The sequence below is a fragment of the Megalobrama amblycephala genome, linkage group LG10 (genome assembly GCF_018812025.1).
Source record: "Megalobrama amblycephala isolate DHTTF-2021 linkage group LG10, ASM1881202v1, whole genome shotgun sequence".
NCBI classification, from domain to species: domain Eukaryota; kingdom Metazoa; phylum Chordata; class Actinopteri; order Cypriniformes; family Xenocyprididae; genus Megalobrama; species Megalobrama amblycephala.
Window position 1 is genome coordinate 14,260,996 of NC_063053.1, and position 24,345 is coordinate 14,285,340.

At 36.8% G+C, this 24,345-nt stretch overlaps 1 protein-coding gene across 1 annotated transcript; it reads left to right on the forward strand.

Moving 5' to 3' along the window:
• Positions 1–1,400: 1,400 nt before the first annotated feature.
• On the forward strand, positions 1,401–23,172 carry opn4a (opsin 4a (melanopsin)). Its single transcript, XM_048204715.1, is given in 12 exon segments — positions 1,401–1,826; positions 1,829–1,912; positions 9,317–9,459; positions 10,621–10,754; positions 16,826–17,029; positions 18,696–18,867; positions 19,041–19,202; positions 19,775–19,882; positions 21,035–21,230; positions 21,336–21,506; positions 21,877–21,921; positions 22,421–23,172. Coding segments are annotated over 12 exon segments (1,767 nt in total). The 5' UTR covers positions 1,401–1,742; the 3' UTR covers positions 22,685–23,172.
• The last annotated feature ends 1,173 nt before the right edge of the window (positions 23,173–24,345 follow it).

A 24,345-nucleotide genomic window follows, 5' to 3' on the forward strand; every position in this document is an offset into this window, starting at 1 on the left:
GTGAGAGTGGCATAGGTTAGTTGTCACAGCTAGTTGACATAGAACAGACCGAGTCTGCTAGCAAAAAGAGAATGCGTCAGAGCTCTAATCAACACTGCTTCAATTTTCGGAGAGTTCATTGTAAAGCATTATCTATTGTGAAGAGTCATTTCATTGTAGTTGTTGTAGCACTGTGCTGGGATTTATTTTCAAGGAAGTACCGTGTCTATATGGGTATATAATGTCTTCAGCGAGTCAGATTCAGGGGCCATTTAAAGACACCATTTTCAACTAAATGAATGAATGAGGCATATAGGCTTTCCACTGTGTACACCCAAAACGCTTAACTAAAAACTGAAAAATTTGTATGGGTTTTGGTCGTTAGGGGGCCTGAAAATGCAAAACTTTTGAAAACAGCTTTTAAAGTGCAAGTTTTTGAAAAGATACCGTTATCGTCTCTGTGTAAACTGCAAAAATGCGAATTTGTGAAAACTGTGACGTCATGCGCATGCCTATTGCGTGTTCAGTCTGTGCATAGTGTTTCTTTACAAAGTGAAATCGCCAGCTAAATGTTTCGTTACTTTGATGTAAAATTAATAATCTACCTAATCTAATCTAAAAAGCCTACCTTCACATACTTAAAGGATTAGTCCACTTTTAAATAAAACTTTCCCGATAATGTACTCACCCCCATGTCATCCAAGATGTTCATGTCTTTCTTTCTTCAGTCAAAAAGAAATTAAGGTTTTTGATGAAAACATTCCAGGATTTTTCTCCATATAGTGGACTTCAATGGAGCCCAAAAGGTTGAAGGTCAAAATTACAGTTCCCAGCGATCCCAGATGAGAAATAAGGGTCTTATCTAGAGAAACCTTAGCTCATTTTCTAAAAAAAATTAAAATTGTATACGTTTTAACCATAAATGTTCATCTTGAACTAGCTCTCTTCTTCTTCTCTATTTGAACTCCAGCAGTGTAGACAGTGCTAAGTGTATTACTGCCCTCCTCAGGTCAAAGTTTGAACTAAATTGTCATAAACAATACGTTAGTGCAAGTATATAACAATTAGTTCAAACTTTAACCTGTGGAGGGCAGTAATACACTTAGCAGTGTCTACACTGCTGGAATTCAAATAGAGAAGAAGAAGAAGAAGAAGAAGAAGAAGAAGAAGAGCGCTAGTTCAAGATGAGCATTTATTGTTAAAACTTGGTTTCTCTAGATAAGATGGTTAAAACTTGGTTTCTCTAGAAGACCCTTATTCCTCGTCTGGGATCGTGTAGAACACTTTGAAGCTGCAATGAAACTGTAATTTTGACCTTCAACCGTTTGGGCTCCATTGAAGTCCACTATATGGAGAAAAATCCTGGAATGTTTTCATCAAAAACCTTAATTTCTTGTCGACTGAAGAAAGAAAGACATGAATATCTTGGATGACGTGGGGGTGAGTAAAATATCAGGAAATTTTAATTTGAAAGTGGACTAATCCTTTAATAACAATTGTCTACTTACAGTTTGTGGGTCACGTCACGTACGCTCTAATTTCCGTCTGAGTGCGTGATAAATATGAAGGCGTGAGAGTAGCCTGTCAAAGCTACTACGGCGCGCGCGCTGACACAGTGATTGCCACGCGCTCTTTTAGCGCTCCCATACAGTGAGTGAGCACGACTGAACAGAATCTGACATTTGTACGGCACTCGCGTGTAACGCTTTTATCTCCGCCTAAAAAGTCTTCTGGTGTGCCGCTCTCTGTCAGTTACGCGAGTGATGGTTAGCAGCGCCGTGCGCTCACTGAGGAAGGGCATCTCGTGCCCGACACAAGACCCGAACTGCACGCGCATCGTGGAAAGCCGCGCATCGTGGAAAGCCTCTCCTCGTGGAACAACTCCGTGATGAGCGCGTACAGACTGGTTGATTTACCCCCCACGACCACATCAGTGAGTCAATTTCTCCAAGCGCTGTCTTTTCAGTGTTTTCCTTCATCTTTTCCTTTGCAGATGTTCAGGTGTATTTATATGTGGCCAAATGCTTTAAATGTTTCTTTTCATCTTATGAATTTGGCTCCGGTGCAAATTGCAGTAGGTTTTACAATATTCTAAATATGAACATGTTATGTTTGCAATGTACTGATGTTGGATAGGTTTGTGCTTTTTAATATAAAGATAAATAGACAAAACAGCCTATATTTTATCTGTTCTGAATTTAAATACAATATGGGTGCTTAAATTCACCTCTGTCAGTATATAGCAAACTATGCAAATGCGGGAAAGTTTTTGGTAGATTATGGAGCATTCAGTCTTTGAGTTACATCCATCCTAAATGTAAACAATGTAAAAATAATATTTAATGTCATATCTATGTGATAATTATAAACATTTAAACTTTTCAGGTGAAGTGGGACAGGTATTTGTATTTTATCAGGTATCAAGTTTTTAGCAAATTTGTTTGCTGTAGTTTAAATAGGGTGAATTCAAGGTGATTGGGACACTTTTTGCCATTGAGATGACTGGGAAAAGGGTGTCCCAATCAACCTGAATTCACCATACTACAGTGATGCATTTCTTGAAATTTCCTGCTATGAAAAGTGACAAAAGGTCTGTGTTGCTTCTGGGGTAGAAAAAAACATGTCATATTAGCATAGGCTTAACCAGTGTTTGCAAAATGGTAGTTGGTTTGTCACTGGTCTAAGGTGGTCCACCAGCCTTAACCAGTTTGATTAATCTCTAACAGGTTAGTAAGTGCCAATCTATCACCAACATCAGCTTGGACCAGTGGATATATTTCATGCAACTGAAATATATCCAAAGATTTTGATAATTAGTGAATTTATACCTTTCCAGGAGTTAAGATATTATAATAAACTATATGACAATAATCTTAATTGAATTGTTTTAATATTAATACTTACAGTTTAGACTGTGTCTTTATGCTACTGAGTCAAGTCAGGTGGATTGCATTTTTCTCATTTGAAATCTCAATTCTTAAACACAGATGACTGAAACTGTCCTTTGCCGTTAATCACTTACTTCATTTTACCATATATGGCTCATGTCTGTGGTCTGAGCCTGAAGATGTATTTGTGAGGTTAAGTCCTTGGGGTTTTCCCTGTTGAGATAATTATTAAACATTGAGCTATGAGAGGACTTATGAAGGCATGTCAGTGCTGCAGAGGAGTACCACTGAATTACATATTTATGCTAATTGGGCAGGTCTTGGGGGTGTTTATGTTTTCTCTAACATGTTGCATGTTGATGTTGCAGTTTCTCCCTTCATTAAATGAACTGAAGTTATCTGGACTGCTGCTGTATACTGATGGATGTCTCTGCCCATTCAACAGAAAGTGTGGTGGATCTGTGTTAATTTAACCAATAAATAAATAAATTTGAAGTTAAAAGGCTGTTTTAATCCACATATATACTCAGATCTTAAACTTTTATTAGTTGTTTATTAGTTTTTTTTAGCGTGACATCCAGGCTACTCATTTAGTTATGAAATTTAATTTTTAATGGCTAATGGCTTGTTCCCATCTTTAATTTAACGTGTCTTAATCAGAAGATGAGATCTAAAAATTAGACTATGAAGAAGATGAGACTATTAGACTAAATAACTACAATGAATTAGATTTGCTGAGAGGAAATTATAACAGGCATTGATTTAAAAAAAGCGCATGATTTCACTTAGATGAGATTATGACTTAATGACCTGGACTGGGATTTGAATGATTTAATTTTTACATAAAACGTCTACAAATTTAATAGGACTCTGTTATTGACCTAATCTCTGTTGCAGAAATGTTTTAACACAAAATGAACAGAGGGGGGTGCTGTATTTATTATATCCGGAATCTGTATTTGAGTGTAATGGGGCAGACCTTAAAATGGTCCCCAAAAGCTGTTACTGTAATGGATTACCTTTTGACCTCTCTGAAATTATTTTATGTAACTCTGAGCCTTCAGCATCTTGTTTAGGCGGATACATATTTGGGTCAAGTGAGATTTATTAGGTGATGATTCATATTTGCATAAATCATACACATAAATCATAAAATGTCACCCAGAAACCCAATGACACCCAGGGCTGATAAGATGTTTTTTCCAGACCATAGTGACATAGATTTAAGTCTATCAATAACGTTAATGGGGGTTTTACGTTCTCTTACGTTCTCATTTGTCTCAAACTGATGGAAACAAACCTCACAGGACAACCAGCTTCACTGACCATGAGAGATTAGGATAAAAAAAAGCATCATAATCATGCGATTATGATATAATCATATTCAGGTTCATGCTCACATATTGACCTCTCAATGTGTTCTTTTCCTCCTATTGGTAAAAATAATGCTCTGTGAGCAGAGACGAACGGAGATTGTTTTGTAGATGTAGGACAGTTTATTTGGTGTAGTAGAGTTTGTTGAATTTGGGTTCTTGTGCTTAATATCAGTTTGTGTGGGCGCATAAATGTTTATTATGAAAACTATTATTATTGTGAAACCTTCTGCAAGTTCCATTAGCATTTAGCCATTCACAATAAACAACATTAAGAAAACAAGTGGCTGGTTGTTTGGCACTGAAACCCAATATATTGTGTATCAACCAAAACAGGCTTATTTGCAAGCCAGCTTTGGACAAAATTGGCACGTCTTTTACATTGTTTCTCTGCAGCATTATTTCTAATTAGCAGAAAAATGCCCCCCAAAAGGACAACAGCACACAGTGGAACTTAACGGCTCCGTTAAGGAAAAACTGTTTCAGATGAAAGACTGGGAGGTATTAGTGTGTTTAGCCGAGCTCAGGCAGCTTTGCTTTCTAACTGAGCTAACTAAGTAATCATGGTAATGCAGTCAAACAAGCACAGCAGCATCTGGAGCGCAAGAGAACTTACCCAGATATGAAGGACAGCTGTGAACATCCTGTGAATGACAGTACATTCATATCTCAGTTAGTTGGACCAAGGATGCAGTAACAATGCACAGCAATGTTCCATTTTTAAATAAACTTTTAATTTCAAGGATGACGTTGTTTTTGAAAAAAAAAAAAAAAAACAACAAAAACATTGATTTTTTTTTTCACAGGCTGAAGTATCTGAAGTATCATAAAAGATTAATAAGACCTGTAGAGTTGTAATGTTACTTGACTTTTGCTTCTGTCTTAACATTTTTCAGCTTAAAATAATGACCCAGCTAATGTTCATTAAACAGGGGAGTCAAGGTTTTGTCATTAATCGTATTTGAAGGAACATATTGGTGGAAGAAAAAGAAGACATGCTTTTTATATTCTGCTTTAATAATTTCAAATCATTTTCTTAATATAGGTCACTAATCACTATGTAGGATTCTTTTAAATTAATTACTTATTATTTTGGCTTGGTACACTGTAAAAAAAAATCTGTAGTTTTTACAAAATAATTTTGGCAGCTGTGGTTGCCAGAATAATTTTGTAAAAAATACAGAACACTGTAAACACATCTACAGAACAAACTGTAAATTTTACAGTATAAAACTGTAATTTAAGAAAATTTGAATGTAAACCAATAAATTCAACAATGCACACTACTACTAAAATCTGTTTTGTACCTTTAACATATGACAACCACCTAATGCAGGTGGTAAAAGAGAAAGCCACATGAAGAATCAGAGCTCATCACAAGTAGCTTTTCCACGAGCTGAAGTATATACTAATATATAGAAGGTGCACAGAGTCATTCACGCAAACGCAAAACACCATCATGGTAACCCACAATACTTCAATAATGCAATAAACATTCATTAAACAACAGAAGATGTAACATAAAACCCTAATGTACATAACTGATAACAAAAACTATTAAGAAACATGATTATTTAAACAAAATACTTTCAAATGCGGCAGTGTCAAACAGGGAATTGTGGGAATATCAGTTTACAGATTTTAACTGTAAATTATACATTGATTTTGTATTTTCTACTTATAAAAATTGTAAAATTTACAGCATTTTACTGTAAAAATTGCATAAATGTCTGGTAAGAGCTTTTACAGTTTTTCCCTGTATATAATACGGGAACTTACTGTTAACCTATTTACAATTTTTTTTTTTTTTTTCCCGTATCATTTTTACAATATTTTACTGTTAAAATTACATTCATTTTTTACAGTGTACATCATGTTTATGAATGACTGAACTACAAAATGAATAAAATGGGGCATATCATATATTATGTTTATATTATATAACATAAGAAAGCATAACCTTGATGTACACTTAATTTTAATGTTTAATTGTAGTTTGAAATTCCAAAGTCATTGTGGTTGAAGAAAAACTCTCATTTTATGAATCAGTAGTGTTAACAATTACAATGACTTTGAGTTGTATTTGTCCTCAGGAGTGAGATAAAATATGGTAAAAAATGTCATAACAATTATTCTGCTGTGTTATGTTGCCTTTGTGGTGAGCCGATCCTGTTTCCAGCACAAATCTTTTCATAAGCAATTATCCCACATTCTCAGAAAAAAATAGTGCAAAACTTGGGATACAGTAGCTTGTCATTAGGGCAGTAACATTAAAAATATCTTTGTACTTTTATTTACCCATAAACATTCTTAGGGTACATATTACTACTCTAAGGTATAATATACACTTTAGGGCTATATAAGGTACAAAGATGTCCCTTTAAGTGTACTGCCCTTGTGACAGTGCATTTGCATTATCATCTGCAGTAAATTTAAAATACCCTTTCTTCTCTGGAAAAACTACATGGTTTTGAAGAGGCTGGTTAATTTTGAAACATCTTCGAAAAATCCCACCAAAAAGGCCTTAACACGGTTACTGTCATATTACCCTGAGTGAGAAACAGATGTGGGACTCGAACAGTATCTATTTCATTAGAATCCTTCTCATTCCAGAGAAATAAGACAGTCTTATCTCAGCCCTCAAAGTTTTTCATGGCTTAGATCTTCAGTTGACCTCAAACTCAGAAGTAATGAATGAAAACACACAGCAATGGCTACTGCAATATTTTGAGGAACCTTCAGAACAAATAAATTCACCAGTGCAGCTCAGGATGGAAGTGGTTTAATACATGTTTTGATGACACAAAATGGCCCATGTCGGTTGAGTAAGATGAGAAACATGATTTGTATAAATTTAGCTTGGGTTTAAAAGGAACAATGTTTGCACATCTCCAAGGTTTTGATCTTTGTTTCAACAAGTCTGATTTTTATCAGCTACATTCAAAGTAGTTCTCAACTGGTGGTTTGTTAAACAGGGGAAATCACTAGTGCTAAATGCAAAAAGTAAAATTAAACCAAAATAATAACAAGGACAGCAAAATAAATGTAAAAGTGAGGAATAAACTCTTCTCATATATTGTATTTTGTTGATGTCAAAGGCTATGTGTCTAAGCAAACCTCTTTTGGCTCAAACTCATCTTTCACTTAGAAGCAACTAGCCAAATTAGACAGATTGCGTGACTTGCATGAAAACCAAGAACACATCTACGCAAAAGAAGATATGACCCAGAAAAAAATGCATGGTTCTGTTATAGCTGACTCTGTGTTTTACATAACAAATGAATGATTTTGACAGTTTGTTGGTAAAGAGTTGCCTTCACATCATCACTTGACACATACCGAAGGCAATGACTGAATCTGCTTTGTCATATTTCCTTCGTCATGGCCACATGTTTACACTCATCTGCTTTGAAATGACTTTTCCGAGAGAGCGTGTCCTGTATACAGCCTTCTCGTGTGCCCAGAGCTCTGACACTTAAAGGTCCTTTCATTAAAGCGTTTCCTGAGGAAAATGCAGTAAACAAATATCTGCCAAAGAAATGTTTGAGTTTAATCATAATTGCTCTGGGAAAGCCAAATATTTCCTTTTGTGTTCCTTTTTACACTGTATCATGCCGAGCAAAATAAATAAAATACATAATGAATAATTTATTCATTATAATGACCAGCAGAATCACACAACTATTTACCATATAAATAAATATATAGATATGAAATATTAATTTAAGTTAAAATAATTTATCTTGTAGAAAACAATAGGCTTAGCAACAAGTTGGACACTGCAATGATATTACAATATTAATGTATATATTAATATATATCTCTGTTTTGAGAAATAATTTTTTTAAAAGAAATAAAACTGGCATGAGAAAGTGCCCCACCTTCTAATATAGTCTATTATTTATTTTTGTTTTATTTCAGAAAAAGGTTGAAGCAATTTTAGTTTCTTCTACAAAACTTTTTTTTTTTTTTTTTTTTTTTTTTTTCAGACTTAATGCTTTGTCTTAATATGGTAAAATTCTGTCTGGTGCTGAAGGAATGCATACGATAACATCCCAGGATCTGAGAAAACGTTTAATTGAACTGAATGTTGTGAGAGATTATGCCATCAAAAATAGTATCTTTGCCATATAGTGTTTCTTAAGTCTAATTTTTCTAAGTATATGTTTCAGTTTATTTGAAATGATTTACTGCTCGAAGTGACAGAAAGCTTTTCTTATTGGCCTTAAATTACTGTAGATCTTGTTTATTTGTCATAAAATAAATCAAGAGAAAAGTTAAAGAATAATCTATTCTATAATAAAGTTTTCAGCTATTCAAATGTATACTCTTGCTTACAAAACACATAAGACAGAAGCAGACTTTTATATGAACAGATTAAATGTCCCGATCTAGACCCCTGCCTCCAATGAAAAGATTTAAGAAATGCCAGCTCACTGTCATTTAGGCCTGTTTAAATTCTTCAAAGATTGAAATGTGCAAGAAAATCAGCTGCAAATAATTGGATTTCATTGAAATGACCAGTTTACAAACTTTTCAATATTAATACAATGTGTTCAGTATAAACTACAGTGAGAACTGAAAACAACTGTATTGTTCTGGTGAATAATGAATTGTTTACTGCAAATATATACAAGAAAACAAGGCTCATGTTCACAAAAACAGATTACAACTGTATATAGGTTTATAAACACAAAAAGCCCCTAAATCCACCTTCTGTTCTCAATACTCTATTATCAGTTTGTAATATAGTGCAAATTTCCATTTAGGTGAGATGCCTACAACTGGATATAAGCTTTTGAAAAAAGGAGGAGATCTTGGGATCTGTTTGAAATGAGTGATGAATTTATCGTTTATCATATCAAATATACAGAAACATTACAGTGTGTCAGTATTGTTAATATATCTACTGTCCTCCCATTTAATGAATTAATGTCTTGTTGGTGTCAGCTAGGTTCAGGCTTAATGCTGTTTCTTAAACAGATTGCACCCTCTTTGATGAAAAGGTCATTGTAAAACAGCAACTGATGCTTTTCATCTGAGCTATTAATTAATGTGTTCTTCTGTGTCTTCAAGGTTGCCATGGTAGAAGAGTCAGTTTACCCTTTCCCAACGGTGGATGTGCCTGATCATGCTCATTACACCATTGGTGCTGTCATCCTTACTGTTGGCATCACTGGCATGTTGGGCAACTTCCTGGTCATCTATGCATTTAGCAGGTGAGAAGAACAGGCAGGAAGTCGAACAAGTATTATGAAAACAATGTGTGACATGCTTTATTGTTCATTATCAAAAGAAGCCAAAATGTAGTCAGATAGACTGGTGCGTTAGTAACTTGCAATAGACAATTTACACAATAGTTAGTTCCACTCCTCCAATTTAATTGGTTGAGCGGCATTCCAAGACCACTGGAATTTTCACAGTTTGTGCCTGTTTGTGTTTGCACGTGGTGGGGAATTTTGACTTCTGCAGATTTCATTGCGATTAGGTTGTGAGTAGGCGGTGACTGTCCAAGTTGTTCAATGGAATTGTTCAAATACACAGATTCCTACAACAAAGCAATTGACATTCTGAATCATGAATCATTCACTTAAAGGATTTGTTCAAAAACACTGATTCAATCAGAAAACAAAACAGTTGACTGTCTGAGTGAGTCATGAATTACTCACTCAACTAATTTCTTAAAAAAAAATAATAATTCAGGAATAAGACAAGTGAATTTATTTATGAGTGAGTCATGGAATAATCTACTCAATTGGTTCATTCAAAAACACAGATTCATTTTGTAGCGAGACATGTGACTTTATGAGTGAGTCATGTGATTATCTACTCAACCAATTCGACTAAAAACACAGATTAATTTAGGATTAAAACAAGTGACTGTCTTAGTGAGTCATGTATCGACGCTCATCCAATTAATTCAAAAACACTGGCTCATTCAGGAATGAAACAAGTGACTTTCTTTATTAATTATGTAATCACCTACTTACCCAGTTCGATTAAAAACACAGATTTTTTTAAGGAATGAAAGAAGTGACTGAGTGAGTCATGTATCGTCACTCATCCGATTCGTTCAAAAACACCGGTTCATTTAGGAACGAAACAAGTGACTTTGTTTATGAGTGAGTCGTTGAATCATCTGCTTACCCAGTTCGATTAAAACACTGATTTGTTAAGGAACGAAACAAGTGACTGTCAGAGTAAGTCATGAATCAGTCACTCAACTAATCAGTTACGAAACTCCACTATGTGTTTCTTGTAGACATCGGTTTGACTTAGTTTGGAGCTATTTGGGTTGCACATGGAGGCTGAATTTCTCACAGACATCATAAAACTAATATAATTACCAAATGAACAATTGATTGCGTGTGTGTGTGTAGGAGCCGGACCCTGAGGACACCTGCCAACTTGTTTATAATAAACCTGGCCATCACAGACTTCCTCATGTGTGCAACCCAGGCGCCCATCTTTTTCACCACCAGCATGCACAAGAGATGGATCTTTGGGGAGAAAGGTACACACACAAACGTACATGCATGGTATTCACTATAAGGACATGTAAAATGTTTGAAGCAAAACATGATTTGGTAAATTTATGAGCTCAAACAGAATCAATCAACTTGCAAGTACAGCCAAACTGTATACACAGACAAATGCATAGACTTATCCAGCCTTATCTTTGCAGATAGATCATTAATGCATAGGCAGTGTCTGACATAAAACATGCAGGTCTATGATTTATTGTACTGCTGTACTTTTTGAATTATAATGAACAGATTTAAGATTAAATGAGAGTTAGATGGTGTGATTGAATGGATCACTTCTAGTTTCAAATGAAGGAAAGGTTGCCTTTGGAGACGACCTTGATTTCTCAGTACTAACAAGGATTCATACCATTCTTTCTCATGTTTTTGTTGCTAAGAATGATGAATGCATTTCTGACAGATTTATGTAACCTTTTCTAGTACAGTTGTTTCTTTTTCATTGGTTGACAAATCATAATCTCTCTAAATTGCTCTCAAAACAATTTCTTGTTGATTTTCAGCACTAGCTAGACATTTTGCTCAGCTGTGAAATGCTGCCTTCGTGATATTAGATGATGGAAGGCTTTTTTTCCTTGAGGTGTTTTAAATGTCAGTTCCTATCAGGACCGAATCTTAATTGCCTTCATCAGCCTTGACTGGGTTTTGTTGGAATCTTCTGCTTGCTGACGTTTGCATTGAGAGCAAGTGCTCTGTGATTATAATTATTGTAGTTATTGATGCTGATCTTTTGTGTTCAGCGTGTTTACTGCACAGTAAAAAATTGTGGGTTGTTTTTTTTTAACCCATCCGTTAGGGTACACGTATTGGTCACTCTGTTGGGGTTTTTTCCCCCAAAAAATGTTGGGTCATTTTTAACATTGTTGGGTTATTTTTAACCCAACATTATTAAAGGTCCCGTTTTTCGTGTTTTTTTTGAAGCTTTGATTGTGTTTATAGTGTGCAATATAACGTGTTCATGTTTCGCGTGTAAAAAAACACAGTATTTTTCACATAATTTACTTCCTGTATACCGCTGTTTCCACTGTCATAAAAACGGGCTGATGACTTCCTTGTTCTATGAAGTCCCTCCTTCAGAAATGCGTAACGAGTTCTGATTGTGCCAGCGGTTCCTGTGTTGTGATTCGACAGCAGCTTAGCGAACCTTGCCCGGAAAGGTCACACCTCTTACCATAACGTGGAGATGCATGCGCTCAGTGTTATTGTAAACATGTCTTTAATTTTACCCTATCAATCTGAGCCGGAATCAGACCCGGTGATTGGACTGCGGGATGAAAATAACAGCGTTTCGACGACATGGCGACAAACACACTCTACAAACGCAACTCTTGTGTATTCCTGTGGGCGGAGGTTAGTCAAAAAACTGTTTTAGTGACGTCATTAAAGAAGGAAGTAGAGGGATGTAGTCCAAACTGGCCGTTCGATGTAGGCGACTTCTGTTAAATAAAATATCTCGCTTGGCATTGAACTTTGAGCTGTAAAATTTTACAGATTTTATTTATACTCTAACAACAACATTACACACTAACTAAAGTTTGAAACATGGGATCACGAAGAACGGGACCTTTAAGTGAGTGGACAGCCATGAAATTGTTATCTGTTCTTCCCCTCTGTGACAGGAAATCAGGTCACCCAGAGATTCAAATATTCTCAAATATTAGGTATGTTCGACTTGAAGCAGCGCTGCACAGAGTCAGACCGATCAGTGTATGACATCAAAGTACGCTGTATGCTTTTGAATCGCTCTCGCAGTACTTTGATGTCATACACCGATTCATCTGTGCATTGTCGAACACACTTATTGTCTTATGTGGAGATGACAAATTCGAGGTCAGTTTCATTGGAAAACATGTAGCAGATCTCAAAACCAATGATATAACAATCTGAACTTTGGTGGAGACCATATAAATCAGTGGTTTTCAACCAGAGGGGCCTCAGCGAACTTCCATGGGGGCCTCAAGATGAATTAAAATCATTTAAAATAAGACAAAACATGCACTAAAATAAGCCAAATCAACTACATTTTTCTAGTTATGCCAAGCTCAAATTATTTTGGGTTCACAATGAGTAAAAAAAAAATTAAATCCTAATCCTTAATACTTATCCAGTAAATTATGAACAACTGGAAAAGTACCTTCAAATATTGTTCTGGACAATGGAGGTCTATGGAGCCAAAAACAGTGAGAACCACTGATATTGGAGACAATCAAGGGAAAAAAATACAAAGGACCAAAAACATGGCACTCAGGACAGGAAGTAACATAAAAGTCCAGACAGATATGACCGATATAAATGTACTGTATGTGCAGTGTGTTATAAATCAGTCCTGCCTGTAACAAAATATTGTCATGTAAAACACCTAATTTGTCATGGCAGACACTAACATCAATATATTATGTAATTTACTTACAATGAGGCACCTGCCCCATTGACCCATTCTCCCTTTTGGGATCCTGAGGTGTTATGCTTGTCTGAGCGGAGTTTGCAGCCTCCCTCATGGAGGAGGGGCTCTGACCCAGTTTCATTTGGTGGAAAGAGTTAAAAGATGCTCTTCCTGTTTCTGTAAGGTCTGACTGCACAAGGCACAATTATGACCACCGTTAATTCATTCGTGACAACCATAGGCTTGATCCCTGTGAAAGCTTTCACAATCAATCAGATATAACTCACAAAAATGCTCTCTTCCAGGATTAACCTGAAAGCATAATCTACCTGACAAAGTGTGAGAGAAGACATCCTGATGTTTGAGAGGATTATCTTCAATAAAAGGAGCTTCTGTTTTGTAATTATTAAAGTGCATCCAGTTAATATGTTCTGAGAAAACAAGCACAATTACCATAAATCAGACTGAATGCATTGCAGCTCATTCTGTTGTTTACATACGCTTTGACAGCACTGAAGACAGGTGTGTGTGGATATTGAGGAGATGGCAGACTGTGCCTGTCGAGTATAATGGTGTGAAATCACCTGTTTCTCTGCTCCACAGGTTCTTCTTCTGTTTGACATGTTTTATTGCTGACCTGATGTTTTATGAGCAATAGCCTTCAGATAGACCCATAGGAGCAATATGAGCAATAGCCTTTAGATAGATCGCTTCCTTTATTTGTGTGTTTATGTGAAGTTGGCTCCACTTAGAATGGTAGCGTTGCTAGGTTACCATGATGTGCATTTGGATATGTGGGGTCAGAGCCATATAGAGAGAGAGTTGCGACAACTCCATAGACTCCAATGGAACGGTTTTTTACAGCAATGGCGGCTCGTGGAGCCTCTCAATAGTTCCCGGAAGTAGCAGCCGCGCCGTAGAGTTACAGCAGAACAGACCGCTTCTGATGTACTTTTAAAAGGTAAGCCGTTTAAATTATAAGATTTTATATTATCAGTACATCTGAATCAAATTAACTTTGCTAGCTGATATTGGTCACTAAATAAATAGTTTCAAGGGATGTTATCAGATAGTAGATTAGATAATAGATTAAAACAGCTTATTCATCGTTGTGTAATTAGAGAAAAAGGCTTCTAAACGTAGTTAAATATAACTTTGGGGCTTGTGGTGGGTTAAAGTGGTAAAATGAGAATATCCTTATTCCTTATTAATTGTACAACCCAGGTGAAAAAATACTATAATAAACAGTATAGTGTTTTTGAACCATACTATAGTGAATTGTAGTATACTGTATATATTATAGTATTTACAACATGTTGTTAATGAATGCTACAGCATACTGCAGTATAGTGAACTGATAAACTGTAATTTTATTGGGTAACGTAATGTGTTTATATTACTATAGTTGTTATATTATCACATGTATACATACATACATACTAGGCTAAATGGGAAATCATACTAAATACCAAAACTGTATATTATATACTACTACTGTATTTAATTTCTCCCATTTTGTTTCCTTTTATCTTGCTTTCCATACAAGCACAAAGGGGATTCAGATCCTTGCTCCTTATTTTTAATAAACCTTTAATAAACATAAAAGTTCTGTGTTGTTTTTTGTTAAAAAAAAGGGCAGATACACCTGTATATAATTAACACACAACTTAGCACACAATCTTTAGTTCTATTTAGATTGCTCCTGCTGACTTGAACATAACTTTCTCCTTTCCATGTCAGTGGGGAAACCATGCATTCATACTGCTTTCTCTGAACAACTGCATAATCCTAATAGAGCACTGCAAACCATAGCAGAGACTACTAGAACATTTAGGAAAGGACAGACGAAATGCTCGACATGCAGTTTATTATAAATTTATAAATCCATTGCACTAAATCAGTGCAAAAGTCAATGTGTGTGTATAATCATGTTTTATTTTAGAATTGAATATATTGTGTATGAATATATATAGTAATACATGAATGGGGTTCATAAGAATTGTTAACATTAAGATTAATTAAATTTCACTTAAATTTTACATTTCACTTATTTGCAATTGGTTTTTAAAGGCAATCACCTGTCACCTGCAGGTCTCCTGTCCCTGTGAAACCATAGTGAACATGACATAATTGCCCTTAACTAACAAACAAGTTTAAAAACATAAAAATACTTCAAACAACTGCAACACGATCTTTAAACAAGGTAATGTTAGCCAGAAATATGTTAACAAGGCAGGCAACGCTGGTTGACAGACAACACCAGTCCTCAAATATTAGCAGCTTTTAAAAACAACATTGCTGTAACTACATACACATACTACATTCACATGTCAGTGTATTACATAAATATAGTAAACTGATGCATTTATTGACTACAAATGACCAAAAATCACGGTTCTGTCTCTCTAACCCTATCATTTTGAATTGCCGCCGAAGCACTTCCTGGAACTATCTGAAGGCTACACGAATCACGTGACGATCAAGCGTTTTGAACTTCCGTTGTCGCAACTCTGTCTCTTTATGGCTCTGTGTGGGGTGGAAGTTAATTTAAAACCATGGTTTTCAACCAGGGGTCCGGGGCCCACTATGGGGCCTCAGCAAAATTCCAAGATGGCCTTAAGATGACAAAACAAGCATTAAAATAAACTAAAACAACTAATAATCCTTTATAGAACGAGTGTTCCTAGAAAAAAAAGTGTACCGGGAAAGTCATGTAAATCATAAATCAATATGAATCAATATACATTTTACTTGTTATGACAAGCTCTAAAATGTTTTATTGGGTAGAAATTTAGTTATACTGTATCCTTAATCCTTATCCAGTAAATCAATGACAATGGGGGAGCCTTGGAATAAAAAAAAAAAGGTTGAGAATCGCAGAAATCATATGTACAAACTGCACTGCAATACAAAATATTACACTCAAAAAAGTTTTCCAGTGCACATTTTTGTAGCATTGAGTCATTGAGTTAACCTAAGCATATATACCGACAAATCTGGTTATCAACAGATTAAGATGTACTGAAGTAACCAAAAAGAAAGTGGAAAAAAAAAAGTAAAAGTGACATGTGACGTGAAGGCCAAGTATGGTAACCCATACTTGGAATTTGTCACAGAACACACACTGTGAACCATGGACACACACACCTGGAGCAGTGGGCAGCCATTCACTGCAGTGCCTGGGGAGCGATTGGAGGTTAGCTTGCCTTGCTCAAGGGCACCTTAGTTAATTCTTGCTGGTATTGAGAATTGAACCCGCAACCTTTGGGTTACAAGTCTAACTCTCTAAGCATTAGGGCACAACTGTTGTGGGCAACATAAACACTGTATGTTTTTTCAGAACCGATTATTTTAATAAACTGCTGCCTCAGAAGTTGGCCCTCAAATGGAGCCAGCAGCAGTCTGTGTTCCTGCCAGCCAAGAGTCTTCAGACCTAAAATCTGGTTCACACTGCCCCCAAAAACAATAACCAATGTTTCAAACATTTTAAGAATTTTGTGCTGGATTTAGATTTTGTTTGGAAACATAAATGTTAATTTTACACTAACCAAGCAAACACCAACAGGGTGAACACATTTATCCAACAAAACTGCTGGATGGATCTGTATAAATTGTGCGTGGTTACAGACTCACATAATTCTGTTCCTTCTGTCTCTCCAGGTTGTGAGTTGTATGCATTCTGTGGGGCTTTATTTGGCATCTGCTCCATGATCACGCTCATGGTCATCGCCGTGGATCGATACTTCGTGATCACGAGGCCGTTAGCCTCCATTGGTGTGTTGTCTCAGAAGAGAGCTCTCCTGATCCTTCTGGTAGCCTGGGCCTATTCACTTGGCTGGAGCCTGCCACCCTTCTTTGGATGGAGTAAGTGTAGTATAATTAGTGTTTTACCATTTTAAACCGACCAAAATGTTTTACTTTAAAAGTGTTCTTAAAGGGTTAGCTCACCCAAAAATTAAAAAAATTCTGTCATTAATTACTCACTCTCATGTCGGCCCAAACCTGTATGACATTCATCTTTAGAACACAAATGAAGATCTTTTTGATGAAATCTGAGAGCTGTCTTTCCCTCCATTGACTGCCTAGTAAAGACATCATAAAAGTAATCCAGGTGACTCCAGTGGTTTAATCTCAATTTAATGAAGCAATGCGAGTGCCTTGTTTGCACACACACACAAAAAAACATAATTTACCACTTTATTTACAAAATATTAATCTCTAAAGTGTGTTCAAGCAACAACATCTGCTCTTTGGTCAACACAACACGCATGCGCTGCAGTGCTCTCTGGAGATTAATACTTTTTTGTAAATAAAGTGGTGTTTTTTTATTTTATTTTTGTGTGTGTGTGCAAACAAATCGCTCATGTCATTTCATAAAATAAAAAATGTTTTAAGCCAGCTGTCAATGTGTCATATCATGACTGTGCATTTGTAGGTGATTAAAGGGATAGTTCACCAAAAAATGAAAATTATCAAATGATTTATATGATATGATTATCGTCTTTCAGACAAACACAATCAGAGTTCTAGTATTACGTTGGGGCAGAGGTCACTCTTCCGCTGGAAGAAATTCGACTTGCATTTTAAATATGGATATTTTTCTTACAAAAACCCATCGAGCCATATGGAGCCATATGGACTGTGATGGATTGAATCACTTTTTTGGGCTTTAAATCTCGAATGCCATTATAAAGATGGGAAGAGCCAGGATATTTTTTAATATAACTCTGATTGTGTTTGTCTGAAAGAAGATAGTCATATACACCTAGGATGGCTTTTATAGGGTGAGTAAATAATGGGATAATTTTAATTTTGGGTGAACTATACTTTTAAGTGTGGTACTGTGTTAATGGAGTTGACTATACCTTTGATGCTCACTTAAAAATCCTTTCACGGGATGCGCCAGTCTTTTATTAGCTCAAATCTATTGGGACAGGTACTCTGAGCATTCTGGATCATCCATGTGTGAGCACACCAACATGTGAGTTGTTAGCCAATGGCTGGCTTTGCAAACAGCACGTTGTTGGACTCTGATCTGTGCCGCGTAAAGGTGGTCTCTGAGGACCGAGGCTTTTGGCTTAACAGGGATAGACTGGTAAAGCCTAGTGCTTTTGCCTCTCTAGCATTTTCTGTCTCTGGTTTACAGGCAACCTGCTCTTCACACGAAGGGTGTCTGTCTCCTTTAATGTTTCTGACAGCTTATATCTTTACCGCTGATCGGCACACCGACCTCAAGCCTCAGGGAACTGATGATTGACAGCCCACACGCATGAAAGTCAGATTGTGATTGGTGCCGATAAGAAATACTATGATTATAGCGTACTTCAAAAATATCCTCAGCTGTGTGTGCATTGGGTTGTATTTCACTGGGTTTGCCCAGCAGCCAGACAGAAGTCTTAAATCCTTTTTCTGTGCGAGTTTGTTCTAGTTCTCACAATATTTCACTGGATGTAAAAAGCTTAACTGCTGGCTATCCTTCACTTCCCTCTGCAAATTCTGTTATTTTATGTTTTGTCTGTCTGTTTTGCAGGTGCTTATGTTCCTGAAGGGCTGTTGACCTCTTGCACCTGGGATTATATGACCTTTACACCCTCCGTGCGAGCTTACACTATGCTCCTCTTCACCTTCGTCTTCTTCATTCCACTTATTGTCATCATCTATTGCTATTTCTTTATTTTTCGTTCCATTCGCAGCACTAATGAGTGAGTTCTTTGATACAGATCTAACAATACAGTATCAATTTATTATACCAAATGTCAGCAGTGTTCCAACGCTGTTAAAATGTCTTTTGTATTATTATTCTATTATACATACATCATGTAAACCAGTGATAGGAAATTAATGTTGTTTAACTGTTGCTTTTTGTTTTTGGAAGAGCTGTGGGCAAAATTAATGGAGATAACAAGAGGGACTCAATGAAACGATTCCAACGACTGAAAAATGAGTGGAAGATGGCGAAAATTGCTCTTATTGTCATTCTCATGTATGTCATCTCCTGGTCTCCATATTCAACTGTGGCACTGACAGCCTTTGCTGGGTAAATGAATCCCAATCCTTGCATACAATACAATTTAATTTATAATATAATATAATATACACTACAATTCAAAAGTTTGGGGTCTATAAGATTTTTTTTAAGGAAATTAATATTTTTGTTCTGCAAGGACACACTGATTAAAAGTGATGGTAAAGACATGTATAATGTTACATAAGATGTCTATTGTATCACGGTTTCCACAGAAATATTAAGCAGCACTAATGTTTTCAACATTGATAAAAAATAAGAAATGTTTCTTAAGCACCAAATCAGCATATTAAGAATCATGTGACACAGTAATGATGCTAAAAAAATCAGCTTTGCCATCACAGGAATAAATTACATTTATTAAAACAGAAAACGGTTATTTTAAATGATAATAATATTTCACAATATTACTGTTTTTACTGTATTTTTTTAAACAAATAAATGCAGCTTTGGTGAGCATAAGAGACTTGTTTTAAATATAATATAATATAATATAATATACAATTGTATTGTTTTCATTTTGAAGCTGTTTGATTTAGCATCATGTAAATAATGTATGCACTTATTTTGCATGTGTTTTGCAGGTATGCTGACATGCTCACACCGTATATGAATTCAGTACCTGCTGTGATAGCCAAAGCTTCAGCAATCCACAATCCCATCATCTATGCCATCACACACCCTAAATACAGGTACAGGAGTCTCTATGTATCATTGTCGGTTTAATATATTTGGAACCAGATTGGTTGAGTTTTGACTCCCGAAGTGGTCATGAAAAAACTTAATGGTACTATAAGTGGTTAATGGACAAATTTACTTTCCATTTACAGATTAGATTACATTACATTACCTGGTCTGGCCCCATTAAGACTAAACACCTGAGGCAAACTGTGATTGTTTTAATTTTACTAGTGTCTAGCTCACTGAGCCATTCATTTACAAATTGATCAGAAACAGGCCTTGCTTCTGGGTTAAAGTGTAAAATTCCATTTTGATTGATTTAATTAACCTAAATATCCATTTGAGCATAAAGAGTAATTAATCCAGCGCTGAGCATCCTGACGGTATGGTACCATGCTAGAATAAAAAGTCCTTTTGATTTGATTTTCTCCCACAACACTAAACCACAGCATTTCCCTAAACACATGTTAGTTCCTATGCACTGACCAAATTTCCTTCCATTCATGCAATGACAAAAGGTTTATTATCAAAAGGTTTATTATTATCATAAAAGGTTAATATCAACTATTGCTCCCCCAATGAGACTTTTACCCCAACTGCTGCATAAAGACCCCATTGCTGCCTTTAGAATAGATTTTACTGATGTTACTGATGTTTATATACACACTTTGATTTTTGCATTTATTATCATTGTTATTTTAGTATTATTTATATTCTATTTTTTTATTGTAGTGTATTGTAATATATTTAATTAGCTATTTTTATTTTAGTTTAAATTTTAGTCATTTTGTTAAATGCATTTGTCATTTTTATTATATATCTATTCAGCTTTAATTTATTATTATTTTCAGTTTTAGTAATTTTAGTACTTCAGCTAAGTCAGTCGGCAATGCAAACAAGTTTTGTTTAATCTAATTTATATTTTATTTTAGCTGTATTTTAATTACTGAAAACATTTTTAACAGTTTTTGTTTGAGTTAACAATAACAATACCAGTAAACTGATCAATCAATATGTCTGCCAGTAATTTCTCATTAGAAATTTACACATCAATGTTAATGTTGATATGATTATTATTTTTTCTGAACATATTTAGATCTTGTCATTTTTGGATCCACCATGCCTAAGGTGTCTCATCCCTGTATCTTATCTGTGTCTGTCAGGTTGGCAATAGCGAAATACATTCCATGTCTTCGTGTGCTGTTGTGCGTCCCCAAGCGTGACCTCCACTCGTTCCAGAGCAGCTTAATGTCCACACGCCGTTCCACCGTCACAAGCCAGTCCTCTGATATGTCCGGACAGTTCCGCAGAACCAGCACTGGCAAGTCCCGGCTCTCCTCAGCCTCCGACAGCGAATCTGTGAGTGTGTTTGCCTGATGGACCTGTAGATTTGATAATTATTCTTCTTATGTGGGTAAATGTGATTGTAATGGATATATTTTATGACCTCTTTCTAATCTTCAGGGCTGGACAGACACTGAGGCTGATCTCTCGAGCGTGAGCTCCAGACCTGCCAGCCGGCAGGTGTCTTGTGACATCAGCAAGGACACTGCGGAGATCCCAGACTTCAAACCATGTAACTCATCCAGCTTCAAGTCTAAGCTCAAAAGCCATGATTCGGGTATCTTTGAAAAGGTGACCTCACAGGCTGAATGTATTCCATATGTGGCAAGTATCGAAGGAATGCAGGAATGTTACCAACATTTTACTTCAAGATAGTTCATGCTAAAAGGCTAATTCTGCCATCCTCTGTTTATCCCCATCTTGCTCTGTTGAACATAAAAGAACTAATCCAACAATGTTCCACATAATCAAAGTAGACAGTGACAAGCATGAGTCATATGGACAATAGAAAAATAATCAATAAGACTCGTCTTCTTGAGCCTCACTGAAAAGTATGACCAAGCTTTTTTCTTTAAAAACAAATCTTACTGACCCCAATCCTTTGAACGGTGGTGCATGTACCTAGTTAGTGACCTCTCTCTCTCTCTCATTTCTGACATAGAGCTCCTCTGATGTGGATGTGTCTGTGGTCGGACTCGTTCAACCTGTAAGTCTGATAGTGAATCTGTTCAATTTAATAGTTCAATATAAACCAGTCTCACTTGGTTCAAGAACATTGTGTTCTGGTGTTACTGGTAGAGAAACTCTCCCAGGCAATCAAATTTGAGCATGAAAAATCTGCAAGCATAAATTGCTAGAATGAATTTGATGAATCATGATTTGCTGTATAGAAAACAAAATGGTAATTAGTGAATTAATTTGAATATTGATTGCAGAAGAAAAGCATATAATAAAATGACTGTTCCATTTGTCCACTTAATGTATTTTTGTGTGGAAGAAATATGTGCCCTTGAAAGAATAATTCTAATAATCATCTTTCATACATGAATGCCTATTAATTAAACTGAGAATAATGCGGAACTATGCTGAGGTCATGTTGAGCTTAATTGCAGCAGTGTTATCTGCAGGAAAAATTAATTCTGATTTAATGTACAATATAGGCTGATAGACGACAATATCCAAACTTTCTTTTGTGCTAATTGCAGGCTGGTGACAGTACGGACATGCCAGTTTCAAGGGGTGCGATTGGTCGGATTCCCAGCATTGTCATCACCTCTGAGTCGAGCTCTTTCCTGCCCTCAGTACGGCCCAGCTACAGAAGCAGCCGCTCAAGTATGTCCGGTGTTGGGGCAAATCCGCCCAGAAGAGACTCTCGTGGAGGAGTCCAGCAGGGGGCAGTGCTTCTCTCCACTGCTGCTGAAACACCTGAGCCCACTCATTTAGACAACCCTCGCCCTAAACATCTCTAGTGTTTATACCACTCGAATCTTACCTTTTAAGCTTTGTGTCAGGGTTCAGTGTTTTTTTGTTTTGTTTTTTTATGAGTTATCAAGTTTTGTGGTGTAGACATTTAGTAAGAGAGAGTTGTATTACAGAATGTAAAATGTCAAAGTCACTCATTGATTATCTTTTCTTTTACATGTGTAATACAATTTTATGATGACCTCAACTGTTACAGGATGACCAGCACCTTTGTTTCCCTCTATTTTAAAGGGATACTTTAGCCTCAAGTAATTCCAAACCTGTATAAATTTCTTAGTTCTGCTAAACACAAAGAAAGATTTTTGGAAGAATGTCAGTAACCAAACAGATCTTGCCCCCCATTTAATACCATAGTAGGTAGTCTAGATCAGTGGTTCCCAAACTGGGGTACAGAAGGGGGTACGCGAACAAAATGCTGAGAAGTTCATTCAATTCTTCCTTAAAATAATATTAAAATCGAGCATCTATTTCTAACTGCCAAAATGTCATAAATCAAGTACATTTAATAAAATTACCTCATCATTTGCAGTCAAAAATGACTGTATCCACACAAGCAACATGCATATGATAGATTGTTTGCAGAATCTGCTGCCTTAAATCGCACTCAATTACTGTCGTTCTCGACAATGCACCTTTGTAAAAGTGGGGTGTAATAGAAGTTCTTGTATCGAAGGAAGGAAGAGGACAGGGATCGGCTTTGGGCTGCTGACAGTCTTTATTCTCACCAGAGAAAAATATCAAACACATAAACAAAAAGACGGTGCAACGCACACTCAATAATTCCACATCCAAGGACGGGCTTCACTCCACAAAACGAGCACAGCTCACTCAGTCCGACTGTCAGCAGTCCCTCTCTCTCTCACACGCTCCTGCTTCTCCTGGCGTTTTATCCTGTCTCCACGCCAATTACTGGAACGAGAAACAGGTGTTCGTGATTTACATTCAACCCGTTCAATCACCGCACATCCCCAGACACTCCCTCCTGTTGCAGACCCCGCTAAACCACGCCCCCCTCGCCACATACCCCCACCGCCCGACTCAGGCCGGGAGCCGTCCGGCCTGCAGCCCCCCCCCCCCCCCCATTTCTGGAGAGGAAGTCGGCCACAGCCTTCTGAACACCCGGCCTGTGGATCACTTTGAATTTAAAAGGCTGTAAAGCAAGATACCAACGAGTGATCCGCGCGTTGGTGTCCTTCATGCGGTGGAGCCACTGCAGAGGGGCATGGTCCGAACAGAGGGTGAATTCCCGCCCCAGGAGATAATAGCGGAGGGTGAGGACGGCCCACCTGATGGCTAAACACTCTTTCTCCACGGTGCTGTACTTAGCCTCTCTCTTAGAGAGCTTGCGGCTAATGTACAGCACCGGCCGCTCCTCACCCTCTATCTCCTGGGACAGGACCGCACCCAGCCCTCTGTCCGACGCGTCTGTCTGCAACAAAAAGGGGAGAGAGAAATCAGGGGAATGAAGTAACGGCCCGCCACATAAAGCAGCCTTCACCTGGGTGAAGGCCTGCTGGCACAGCTCCGTCCACTGGACCGTATCTGGTGCATCCTTTTTAGTCAGATCAGTCAACGGGCTGGTGAGGTCCGAATAATTAGGAACAAACCTTCTGTAATATCCCGCCAGCCCGAGGAACTGTCTTACCTC